Source organism: Neopsephotus bourkii, unplaced genomic scaffold, assembly GCF_033783945.1.
Source record: "Neopsephotus bourkii isolate Nb327-2 ecotype Australia unplaced genomic scaffold, CSIRO-AGI_Nbou_v1 NB_1154, whole genome shotgun sequence".
Lineage (NCBI taxonomy): Eukaryota > Metazoa > Chordata > Aves > Psittaciformes > Psittacidae > Neopsephotus > Neopsephotus bourkii.
In genome coordinates, this window is record NW_026901640.1 from 1308501 (window position 1) to 1321173 (window position 12673).

The following is a 12673-nucleotide window of genomic DNA, read 5'->3' on the forward strand; positions in this document are numbered from 1 at the left end:
CGCCTCCCTGGCCATGTGCAAGCTGTTTCCCTTGAATCCCAGTGCCAGGGTCAAGTGGTGACGTCAAATTCTGTTTGCGTTCAAAAGAACAGTCATAGGGTTTCTTGGCCGTGTGCTCCCAGAGGGAAGTTTGTGGGAATGAGGCTTCCCGGAGCCCTCTGACCCCCACTTTTCCCTTGGGGGAACATGGAGCCTGATTGCTTTTGCCCACCCCATCGGCACCACGCAGCCCCCTGTGCCGGTGCTGGGGATGCGCAGATGTCGTCCCCCTGCTGTGCAAAAGCCTTGGATTGGGAAAACCAAACCCAAATAAAGGAGCCCAAGGGGGTTCGCGCATGGAGCGCTCCGAGCCCCGCTGGGACCACACCGGGCGGCTCGCAGCTCGCTCACAGAGGGGTTGCGGCGCTCGCAGGGATGCTCTTCCCGTCGCGGCACGGGGATAACCGCAGCACCGTCCGGTCCCCTCTCCTGCCCTTCACCGGTAGCAGCGACCGCTCTCAGCAGAGCAGGGGCTGCAGGGGAGCCGAGGGGAAGCACCGCGTTGGGAACAGGGGGAGCGCCCCTGCTGCTCCTGGCTACGTTCCTCGCTGTTGGTCGGGTTTGTTTGTTAATGAAGACCTGGGAGGGCTCGCACTGGCTTCAGTTAAAGGTGAAGAAAAGTACCCGAGCATCACTGAGTCATGGGAGAAACCCCGATGAGCACGGAGGAGGCTGAGCCCTGTTCTTGTGGGGCTGCAGCCGAAGAGGGGCTAGGGAACAAACCTGGGAACTCAAACCCTGCCTATGGGGTCAGAGGAGAAGGAAAGGGAGCTGGAAGCCGCTTTCCTTTCACCAGCATCCAGCTGAGGCATCCAGCACATCCCACAACAGCGCACACTGGGAGAGGAGCTGCGTTGGGAGCAAAGCAAAGCAAGAGCTCAGAGGAGCTCTGTTAATAAAGGGCAAGTCTGTGCCAAACCTGACGAACTTCCCTCTACCCAGGGTTGTAACTGGAAATGCAAAAGCCGCAGTGTTTGAAAACACGTTATTTGCATTATTTATGTACATATACATTATAGATGTACATATACATTATATATGCCCCAAAGCAGAATAAACAAAGGTTTGATTTGCAAACTCCCCATCTTCATTAAAGCAGCGCCGCTTTGGACAAACCCACATCACAGGTGGCTCCGAGTGCTCTGCTGGTTAACTTACACCTTCCAGCTCCCTCAGCCATGGAGCTGGGACAGCGACAGCATCATCAGCCGCTGCCAGCGCTGCCGCTCAGGCGCCCGTGCAGGGTATTTCTAGGGCACCAGGATGCGTGGCCCATTTAACGCCATCCCCAGGGTGCTCTTTCCTGCCTTTCCCAACACAAACCTGCCTTCCTCTCTCCCTCAGCGCTTCCCAGGCTGGTGTTGGGAATGCTGCTGGGGTATCCCCCGCTTCCAGTGCCCCACCTCCAGAGGAGGCAATACCCATGGGTCACGGTTCAAAGCCACTTCATGGCACGACTCATATGGAAAGGAGCTGCTTCCTCCACCGTGCTCAGCCACAGGACTTGGTGAGGTGCCTGTTTGCATGGGCACCAGTGGCTGTTGCTGCGGCAGGATGCGGCTCCCCTCCATCCAGGAGCTGCAGAAGGGCTAAACTCTAAACTGCATCTAAACTCTATTCATCTTATCCCGTTACCCTTGCAGAACCCCCCTGGAATGTCGTGGAGGGGAGTGATAAAGTCATAATGTCTGCTCTCTGCACATCTCCCATGGCTATAGAGCAGATGGGCTGTGTCCCATGGCAGGGACCCTCCTCACCCAGCACCTATCAGCCCCTATCTCTGGCATGCCGTGCTCTGCTCCCTCTGTTGAGCTGGTGTTTGCATCGCTCGGAATAGAACACATGGAACATTTCAGTGCTGGAGGAGCCCCTCTCTGGTTGTGTCTGCTCCCCGAGTGGATCCCACAGCTCCGTGGGGCTGAAGAGCCCTCGAGTGTGTAAATAAGCTGCAGCGACAGAATGTGCTCCCTGCAGGCAGCTTCCCTTCAGCTGCTTCCCCAGCTCGCGTCTCCTCTGGCGTCTCTCTTTGCAGCTTCAACTTCCCTCTCCAAGTGATGAGGGAAGCTAAAAGGAGACAGTCACACACGTCAGCGGGGAGCACGCACTGCAGGCTCGGCCGCCAGCACGGCTGCCCTGTGCCAGCTACACCATGGGATAGGGCAGCATCCTCCAAGGAGCATCCCACTGCCTGCTGGACAAGCGCATCCTTGACCTGCAGCAAACACACGTAGGAGGTGCTGCAGGGGTGAAGAACGTGCTTGCATGCACAGGGAAAGGGAAGGCTTTTGCCATATGGCTGCCCACAGCCATCCCCTGCTGCCACCCATGCTCTCTCCATCCTGTGCCATTGAGTACCAATGCCAGGACCACCACATGCACCAGCCCCGGGGCTTGGAGGCAGCCCTGCTGCTGCTGCTGCTGGTGCAGAGCGCGCCGTCGCCTTCCCATAATTAGCACATCTGAAGGCTCGCTCCAGTTTTCAGAGGAGGAAAATAGGATGCAGGAATGCACCAGCCGGCTCGGCTGGATCGCTGCGGAAGGCGTGATGGCAATCCACGGAGGAGCAGCAAGGAGCTAGCAAAGGGAAGGAGCCTCCTAAGCAGGACCCTGCGGGAATGCTGCTGCGTTCCCTGTTTTCATGTGTTTGGCACCAAACTTTGAGGTGCTGCTGCTGCAGCCATGTGTATAGGGAGGAAGGAAGGACATGGAAAAGCCAGTGTGGTGCCAAGGGTGGCAGAGAGACTCCCAGGTCCATATGGACCACCACATTCACCAGCCCAGGGCTCCCCCAGAGCCAGGCAGGAATAGTGTTACGGCTGCTCTGTGCTGTCAGGCATTCCCTGGTGAAAGCATTCCCATCCCACAGAGCCCTGCCATGGCCAATCCATGCAGTTCTGAACACTTCCTTCCCTGCTGTCCTGCTATGGGAAACCCTCCCGCTTGCTTCCCTGGAATATCAGCCTCCTCCCTCTCTGCCATCCCTCTGAATCCAGCACCATCCCAAACACAGGCAGATCCCTGCCTTCCTGCAGCCCGAGCTTTGCCTTTATGGCACACAGCACCGCTGGCTCCCATCTCCCATAGCCATGAGTGATGCTCAGTGCTCCGGCCAGAGCAGCGGCGGGGCCGGGAGCGATCCTGGCTATGTTTAGCAGGGAGAGTGCCCTTATCTCTTCCCACCTCCTTGTCCCCAGCTGTGCCTGCGCTAATCTGCACCCTGCACCTTGCAGCCCCACACTCCACATCCCCTGCCCTTGGGGGTTATTTTGGGTGTCCCCATCACAGCCGCTCTTCCCACCACGAAGCTGCTGTCGTTGGCTGCACCGATGGAGAGGAGGGGCAGGGGAAGCTGCTGCTTTGAGGCTGTCCCCAGGCATGTGCAAAGTGATTGCCCCTGCTCTAAACGGGGCTGCACGCTCACTGGGGACGCCCCATTGCAAGCGGTACATGGAGAGATGCACAGGAGCCAGGGCACTGGGGCTGTGCAGTGAGGATTGCCCATGCTTAGCATCAAACACTCAGTTCTATGCATGTAGATGACTTATGCATCTAGGTTGGTACATGTATATTGACGTGTGTTCATACACATGTATGTTTTACAGAGATAGGCAGATATAAGGAGGACATGGGAGCTGTTGGAGCAAGTCCAGAGAGGCCATGGAGCTGCTGCGAGGGCTGGAGCAGCTCTGCTCTGGAGCCAGGCTGAGAGAGCTGGGCTGGGGCAGCCTGGAGAAGAGAAGGCTCCTTAAGGGGAGACCTGAGAGCAGCTCCAGTGCCTAAAGGGGCTGCAGGAAACCTGGAGAGGGGCTTGGGACAAGGGCCTGTAGGGACAGGCCAAGGGGAATGGCTTGAACCTGCCAGAGGGGAGACTGAGCTGAGCTCTTAGGCAGAAGCTCTTCCCTGTGAGGGTGCTGAGGCGCTGGCACAGGGTGCCCAGAGAAGCTGTGGCTGCCCCATCCCTGGCAGTGCTCAAGGCCAGGTTGGACACAGGGGCTTGGAGCAAGCTGCTCCAGTGGAAGGGGTCCCTGCCTGTGGAGCAGGGATGCTGTGCCCGAGGCTCCCGCTGGTGCTGGATGCTCATTTCTGTGGGATCAGCTGAGCGATGCAGCCGAATGCACACCCATCGATTGCTGTGGAGACGATCCATAGCTGCCAGATGGGATTAACCAACACCCGGGTCCTGGGAAAAGAGAAAACAACAGAGAATAAGGAAAATGGGGCACGGCGCTGGCAAAGGCACAAGCGGGTGCAGTGGGACCGTGGCCCTCCAGCCGGGCACTAATCCCCGCCGTTCCCTTTCCCAAAGGATTTGCGAGCTCTTCCCCGCTCTTAATCGCGGCAGGCCCGTGGGGAAGGTAATGCAGCATTATCCGTGTGTTCCAGCTGTGGCTGCGAGCAGGGAGGCAGCCGGCTCGCCCGGGCTTTGCCTTGTGTCAGTGAAAGATCAGGGATTAGCACCCGGATTTCCTCGCTGCCTCGGCTGCTCTAATTCCGTGGCCGTGTTTTTCCCTAAATGCACTGACCTTACGTGCCTGGTGCTGTCAAAGCCATTCCCCTTGTCCTGTCCCTACATCCCTTGCCCAAAGCCCCTCTCCAGGTTTCCTGCAGCCCCTTTAGGAGGTGCTCTAAGGTCTCCCCTTCAGGAGCCTTCTCTTCTCCAGGCTGATGCATCCCAGCTCTCCCAGCCTGGCTCCAGAGCAGCGCTGCTCCAGCCCTGCATCCATGCTGGCCCGTGTCCCCAGCAGCCATCTGCGTGGTGTAAGCTCATCAGCTCCATCACGTCACAGCGACGCAGAGCACAACCGAGGCATGCGAAACAGGGGGATGTTGCTTAAAGCACTGTTATAGCCAAAGCAGGGCTCTTTGGCTGACTCACAGAAACATGAAACTCAGTGCCGGGATGAACGGGAGCTATTAGAACCCCGAGGTAATTACTCATGCGAACAATGCCCTTCTCAGCTCTTTAATGATTACACAAATTAGTGCATAAAATTATGCTAATGGCCCTACAACTGTTGCACACACACGCAGCGCTCCGGTGGGGAGGGGGGCAGGAACAGGCTGAGCCTGGACCCTGGCACCACAGGGTGCCCAGAGAAGCTGTGGCTGCCCCATCCCTGGCAGTGCTCAAGGCCAGGTTGGACACAGGGGCTTGGAGCAAGCTGCTCCAGTGGAAGGGGTCCCTGCCCATAGCAGGGGTTGGGACTGGATGAGCTTTAAGGTCCCTTCCAACCCAACCCATTCCCAGATCCTATGGCCGAGGGGCAGACGAGGCTCTGTGCCCTTCAAGGAGCACACAGTGTGGCTGCTTACATGAAGCCCTGCAAGTCTGACTCACCTCTGCAGGCATGCAGGAGAGGGATGTCAGGGAACATTGGTTCCACAGGGAACTGCCTGGAATCTTGATTTGATGGGGTTTTTCCTCCTGAAGAATTCACCTTTCTGTTTGAAACAGGCTCAGCCGCAGGTGCAGCGAGGCTCATTCTGCACCTACCCTTACTGGAGCTGGTTTCAGCCAACACAGGAATTGCTCCAATGGTGCTGTACAGCTAAAAACTGCTGTTACCAGGAGCAAGAAACCTGAAGCCACAACCGATACGAACAGATCAATGCCTGACTCTGCTGTTCTAAAGCAGAAGTTTCTGTTCATTAAAGCAACAAAACCCCCCCCAAACTGTGGTTTGGGAGAAACCACAACTTTTCCATCTGTTTCCATGTTAGGTTTATGAAGCTCTGCTACCAGTGGGATTAAGGAGGACAGATTCCCTCCCTCACCGCTGCGCTTCCCCAAGTGCCTGCACAACGCCAGCAGTGCTGGGCTGCCAACAGGCAGCTGCGTGCAGCAAGGGCAGGGCAGAGGGACCACGCAGCCCCAGGGAGGACAATTGCCCTCAGTTGTACCAACAAAGCAGCACTATCGGAAGCACAGGACCATCGGAAAAGGCAGATTCCCCTGCGCAGGAATGGCAGAGCTGCTCCAGCACCGCTGTGTTAAAGGCAGGGACATGAATCAGCTGCAGCAGCTCAACATCTCTTCCCTCAGGGTAGAAAGAACTCCAGCATTCCACCATTCCCTTCCTTTTTCCAAGTGAAAGCACAGCATTCCCACTCAGCAGGGAAGGCCAGCAGTCTCCTGCAGGGGTACAAACGCCCCAGCAGGTCTTTAAGAACTCAGTGTTAAGAGCTTAGCACAAAGGTGATGTGGTCCACAAATCCCAACATGGAGAACACTGGTGTTTCCTCATCATCCTCCTCCCAGCATCCGGTGCCCTCCTGTGCTGCCACCAGGGAGGAAGGGCCTTTCCACGAGGTGATGCTTAACCACGCTGCAACCACTTCAGAGCTCGTACAGGTACTGCTGCATCTTGGAATCAGCTGAACCCCTCCAGTTAGTGCCTCAGCACATTAATCAGCTCTTTATGCCCAGAGCCTTTGGACTCCCTGGGTCAGAACCCAGACCCTCGTGTTTCAAAGAGGGACTTTAGCCCCTCCATCCGTGAGGGTCTCAGCCTCCTTCACTCCTCCTAGCCCATGAAGGTCTCCTTCTCCCCAGCCCCTAGGCAGGCAGAGGGATCCTCTCCAAGCACCACTCCAATTCAAACCAAACTCTTCAGGTTTCCTTTTGTGCAAGAAGAGGTTTTGTTTTCCTGAGTGCACTCAAACCTCTGCTTTAAAGCCGCTCCCATTTCACCTTCCTTGAGCTCAGGCCACACAAGGGTTTGGGGTTTTTCAGGCCAACTTCCCCTCTAACAACACATACCTACGTGCCATTGAGCACACACTTCCCCATCCACTCCCCTGCTTCCCACTCCCTGACAAACAAACCTCTCTGGCAAGAGCCACCCCACCTTCACGCTCCCCATCCCACTCCTCCCAACAGCTCTTCCCACCCAGCATTGTCCCACAACCACTCCAGCAGCCAAGTGTGTTCTGTGTGCAACATGGCTCTTACCTTGCCCTCAGGCACAGGGCTTTGCCATCAGTTCATAACTGTTTAAGAGTACATCTCACAGACACATCTTTGGCTCCTCACACTCATTCCTGCTCCAGCACGGGCTCCGCTCCCCGTGGGATCACAGGTCCTGCCCTGACCCTGCTTCTGCACAGGCTTCCCACAGGGTCACAGCTTCCTTTGGGAATCCCTCTGCTGCACCTCCAGGGGCTGCAGGGAACCCATGCTCTGGTGCTTGGAGCACCTTCCCCCTCCTCCTGCACTGACCCTGGTGTCTGCAGAGCTGTTCCTCTCCCTTTTCCAGCTGCTGTTGTGCAGGACTTACCCATCTTCCTAAACCCGTGATCCCAGAGGTGCCATCTCCATCACTGAGGGCTCAGCCTTGGTCAGTGGCAGATCCATCTTGGAGCTGGCTGGCATTGGTGCCATCAGACATGGGGGAAGCCAACAGCAGCTTCTCACAGGAGCCATCCCTGCAGCCCCCTGCTACCAAAACCCAGCCCCAGCCACACAAACCCAAGGTACCCGCTTAAACAGTGACCCAACCACCCAGCCTGTGCCCCCCAGGACAGCCCTGTACACCGCACTTACACCGTGCAGAACCACAACCCCTGTGCTCCCCACTGACACTTTAATTCCCTGCAAATTTCACACAAACTTTAATAACCAAAGGAATTTTCATGGACTTCATACTAAGCAACGAGAGTCATCACACAGGAAAGGAGCCACAGTCCCAGGCTGGATGCTGCGGGTGGTTGCGACCGGATTACATCAGCTCCTCTGTAATCATCTTCACTTGCTGCCTCCAGCCACCACCAAGCCCATGGACACCAGGAAGGCCTGCACACCCCATGTGCCCTCAAGAGGACTGCAGGGCCAAACCTCCCATTTTCCCTCCAGTATCACTAGCAACATGAATATTAACACATCCTCTTTTAAGCAGCGAGAAGTCTTTCTTTCCCCCTTCTCCTGTAATAAATTCCACCCATTTCCCAGGGAACGGAGCCCTTTCTTTGGGAGCAGCTCAAACACCAGCGCTTCCTGTGAACACTACATCTCTGTGGAGCACAAAAGGCTTTTGTGCGGCCGAGCGGGGCCACGGTGGCGAGCGGAGCCCTCGGCTTGGCAACAAACCACAACCCCCGGGTGTGTTTCTGTAAAAATTTTATTTGTTAAAGGAAAAGAAAAAGGCAGAAGCCAATTGAAAACCTGCTCAATCTTTAACTCCAATTGGTCATTAAATTTAGAGAAACGACTTCGGTTTTATGTTTTAAACAACCCCCCCCTTTTTCCCCTTTAAGCGTTTACCATCTACTCGTGCTGAATCCTTCCAAGGAGATCGCTCCAACGCACCTCTCCAGGTCCTCGCTTTGCTCCTTTTACCAAAAACCATGGAAAAACTCCATCGTGCATCTTAAGGGCTCCCATCGTCAAAAATAGGAAAAAAAAAGGTATCTTTGGAATAGCCAATTGAGTTGAATAACAAAAAGACTCCACACGAGTGCGGTTTGGTTGGGGCAGGAATCCACTCCTATGTTCCTGGTAATCTGATCCCGCTCCATGAATCCTTGTAATTCAGCCTCCCTATCCTATCCACATTATGATTTGAATCCAATGATCCAGCTCCAAGGATTGGGATCCAGTGAGCCCTCTCCAATCCAAACCTTTATAACCAGCAAAACCAAAAAAGAGGAGGCAAAAAGTTAGATACTGTAATGAAAAAATAGGATTCTGGGGAATGATCAGTTATGTTTGCCATCAATTAACAGAGATGTACAGTAATAACTATCAATTCCCCAAAACAAACTCGTGAATGGTGATGCTCAGATAATTCTTTCTTAGAAATGTTAATTACTACTGGGAGGAAACATCTGTCATATTTACAATATGTCAACTGGAAATGCCAACATACTCATCGCTCGCACAGCTCTGTGGTCGCAAAAAATGGGCTACGAAACTGGAAGAGCTTTAACTGCCAACACTATCCACCTGCTGCAGGCCTGAGCTACAACAGCATTCCCGGCTGGAAGGGAACGCTGGGAACTGGAGTTTGCAAACGGATCGGTGAGTCAATTGACAATTAGTCTGAGGGGGCAGGGCTGAGACTTTACGTTATTCCCCACTTGGTTGTCTTAAGTTGTTGGTTGTATTTCTGCTTTCAGTCTGATACTTTAAGAAATGCAATAGCAATGCTGTATCAGTCACACAGAGGACATGCAGATTTTAGCAGTATTGATATTATACTCCGAATTAAAGATACCCTTTGATCTACCACAACTGCACGAATACTACAGAACATTTAACACTTGTAACCAAATGCTGCGTGACAAAGTAAACCGAAACTCCCACCCCCAACCCAGTTTATTCCTTAAAAAAACTAAAAATAGAATGGAATAATAGACTAAGCAAAAGCAAGTATTTAGCCACAATTGCCCCCCCAAAAAAGAGTTTTAAAGCAAAGAGCAATTGTAGCCTGCGGTAACTAGACCATGCCTGACGTGACACAGAGGTGCACGCGCTCCATTAGCCTGGCTCTCGGTATAAGGTCAATACTGCCAAGTTCATCTGTGACAATAGCACTTGGAGTCATACCATTGCCTCCATTATTGATCTGATCCTCCTCAATCCTCCTTTTGACAATCCTAAAATGATTGACATGTGCTCCACAATCCTTTAATCCAAAGCATTCTTAATCCATCTCTTCAGATATGTCTACAGAAAGACACACGAAAAGGCAAGATAAAATATAAGATCCCCCAGAAGAGACAAGTTAGCCACAAACATCCCAACATCCCCAGCTCGTATAAACCATAGCTGAACACTGAGACATTTACACAGCAATACCACAGCTCCAAGAATGTTGGTATTTGAACTAGAAACTAAACCGAAACAATCCTGACTGACATCAGTTAAAGTACAATTTACCAAAGACATGAGGGGAATGTCGATGTGAAGGAGCAAATACTCACTAGGGATTTTACACAAGAATGCAATTCAACACTTTAGCCAATTCGAGTAAAACAGTTGGAATTAAAAAAAAAAAAAGGATAATGAAAGACTGTACTAAAGGAAAACTGTGTACAACATGGGCTTCTACAAAAAGATCAGAGCTAGTGATCGCTTATGTGCGAGATCGGGATCTGCTGTGGCGGGGAGAGTAGCGTGGAGATCCTCTGCTTCTTCTTGGGGAATAACTGCGGCTTCTGCTGTTGCTTCGACTACGGCTTCTGCTACGACTACGGCTGCGTGACCGAGATCTTCCATAGCTTGGACTTCTTGGGCCATCAACTTTAACACGGATGTAGGCAGTTTCTCCCTATTGAATAGACAGAACTTTCGATTGAAAAGTCTAGGCTTTAGGGCCATCTTTTTAGGCATGCTGACAGACTGCAGATATCGTTTACTAGCAGCATGGAGACAGACAAAGCTTTAAAGCCTATCTCCTGACAAACTGACCACAGACTTACTCAGCCGCTTTGTATATAAACGAACATCACACGTTCCTTACCTTCAAATCCTACTGTTAAGCCCCTTGTATCCAATTCTGGCCAAAGAAAGTATGAAACCTACCTCATGAGATCTAAATTTAGTGTTATCCAGTTTTCGCACAGCGTAGGTCATATCTTCCTTCCGTACAAACTCCACGACACCAGTGCCATCTCGGAAAACATCAGCATAACATACATCACCTGCTTCACGCATGTGATCCTTTAAATCCTGCCAACTTCCACTTGGAGGCAGCCCTATGTAAAAAGCAAAGAGCAACTTTCAAACCGGGTTGTACTCTAGCCTCGTGTAGCTACAGCATCAGCTCAAAGGAATCGACAGAGGCTGTTGAGGAAGCCAGCAGGGTGCCCCGAGGAGCTGCTTGCAGGCATAGCGTTCCTCCCAAGCTACGTGAAGCAAAACAGCTCGGAGCTGCACCACCTCTCCGCTGGGAAGCCTGTCTGGAGGGCCTCGGGGGAGCACTGGGGTTAAGAGAAAAGAGCAAGGACTCACCCGAGACGATCACTCTGTACTCCGAGCGCCGGGACGGGGGGCCGTACCTGCCCCGGGGGGCTCCACCCCCTCCGCCGCCGCCGCCACCTCTGCCGGTGCCCCGGCCGCTCCGAGGGAACTCCACGCGGAGGCGATACCCATCGTAATCGTAGCCGTCCCGCCCGTAGACGGCGTCCTCCGCGTCCCTGCGGGACGGGACGGGGCGGTGAGCGCGGCCGCCCGCCCCGCCCTGCCCATGCACCGCCCCCCCGCCTTTGTTCCCGCTTCCCGCCCGCCCGTCGCCCCCCTCCATGGGCCCCCGACAGCCGCAACGGTGAAGGGCCCGTTACCACGGCGCAAAGAGCCGAGGCCGCAGGGCGGGGAGCGGTAGCGCAGGCGGCTGCCCGCGCCTCAGGCCCAGCACTGTGGGACACGCAAATGGGCAGGCCGCAGTGGGTCCCGGGCCACCCTGCCCCATGGGGGGAGGCTGTGGGGGTCTTACCTGGGGTCCTCAAACTCGACGAAGGCGAAGGGCGGGCCCCCGCGGCGGTTCTTGAGGTCGATGTCACGGATGGCCCCGTACTTGTAGAAGACGTCCTCGATGTCCTTGGTGCGGATGTCGGGGGGTAGGTTCCCCACGTAGATGCGGCAGTCGTTGTTGCCGGCTGGGCCGCGGATCACGCCCCCTCCGGACATGGCAAGGTCGGCAATGGCTGCGGCGGTGCAGGGCCGGGGCGCAGGGAGCGGACGGGCAGCGGGCACGGGGCCGGGCTGGGCACACGGGAGCGAGCGCGCCGCCTCCCCCAAACACCTCTTCAAAATGGCGACCGCGGCTCCCCTCACGCTCCGACTGCGCGCAGGGATTTCACCCCGGGACGCAGCACCTCCCGCGCTCGCGGCGAATGAAGGGAAGGCCGGTGTCTTCTGCCGCGCCCTCACTCCTCGGTACTGCGCGTGCGCGGATCAGGTGAAAAGAAGTCCCTCTCTTTTCGCCCCTCAGCGGCTTCGCCCAGAGCAGCCGAACGCGCGCTGGCAGCACGGCTCCTCCGCGGGAGGCCGCAGCGGGCCCGCTTCTTCCCCGTGAGGCTCCCGGTGCCGGCAATGAGGGAGTAACGCAACTGCCGACCGCGGCTTTTACAGGGGCAGGCCATATGACGTCACGTCCGGTGCGGCGCCCGCGCCAAAAAGTCCCGGCCGGGGCAGGGGAGGGTGTGTCCCACAATGCACCGCGGCGGCTCTTGGCGCCAAGGAGCGGGGTGTGTCCCACAATGCACCGCGCGGTGGGGGGGGCTGTGGTGGGATCGGGGGTAATGGCGGCGGCCCCCGGTCTATGCGTGCTGGTGCGGGCATTGCTCGGCTCTGTCCCCGCTCGGTCCCCACTCGGTGTGCCCAGGAACGTGTGCTGCTGCCGGGGCGGGCGGGAGGCCTGAGGGTAGGGCTGGGGCTCGGGCACGGTGAGGTAAAATGGCTGCCCTGAAGGCACGGAGAGCCGAGTGCAGGCTTGGATGCGCTGCTCAGCCATGTGAGCATGCTGCCCTCAGTGCCCTTCAGCAGAGAGTTAAAGTCAGGTTTTATGGCTACGGGGTTATGGTGATGTTGGTTTTAATCCCCCTGACACTGCTGTGTTGTGGATCTTAGGGGCTCTTGCATCAGACTCGTCTCATGGTGTGCTCTGGAAGGACTCTGAAACAGACACAGAGCACA

The 12673-nt window shown here is 55.3% G+C and overlaps 1 protein-coding gene across 1 annotated transcript; it reads right to left on the reverse strand.

The window, feature by feature from the left end:
* Positions 1-8138: 8138 nt before the first annotated feature.
* On the reverse strand, positions 8139-12119 carry SRSF1 (serine and arginine rich splicing factor 1). The gene is made up of 4 exons (XM_061363354.1): positions 11472-12119; positions 10991-11175; positions 10562-10734; positions 8139-10307 (listed from the first exon to the last, which is right to left on the reverse strand). Exons 1-4 carry the CDS (start codon positions 11663-11665, stop codon positions 10113-10115), a joined length of 747 nt encoding a protein of 248 aa, XP_061219338.1. The 5' UTR covers positions 11666-12119; the 3' UTR covers positions 8139-10112.
* Positions 12120-12673: the final 554 nt, after the last annotated feature.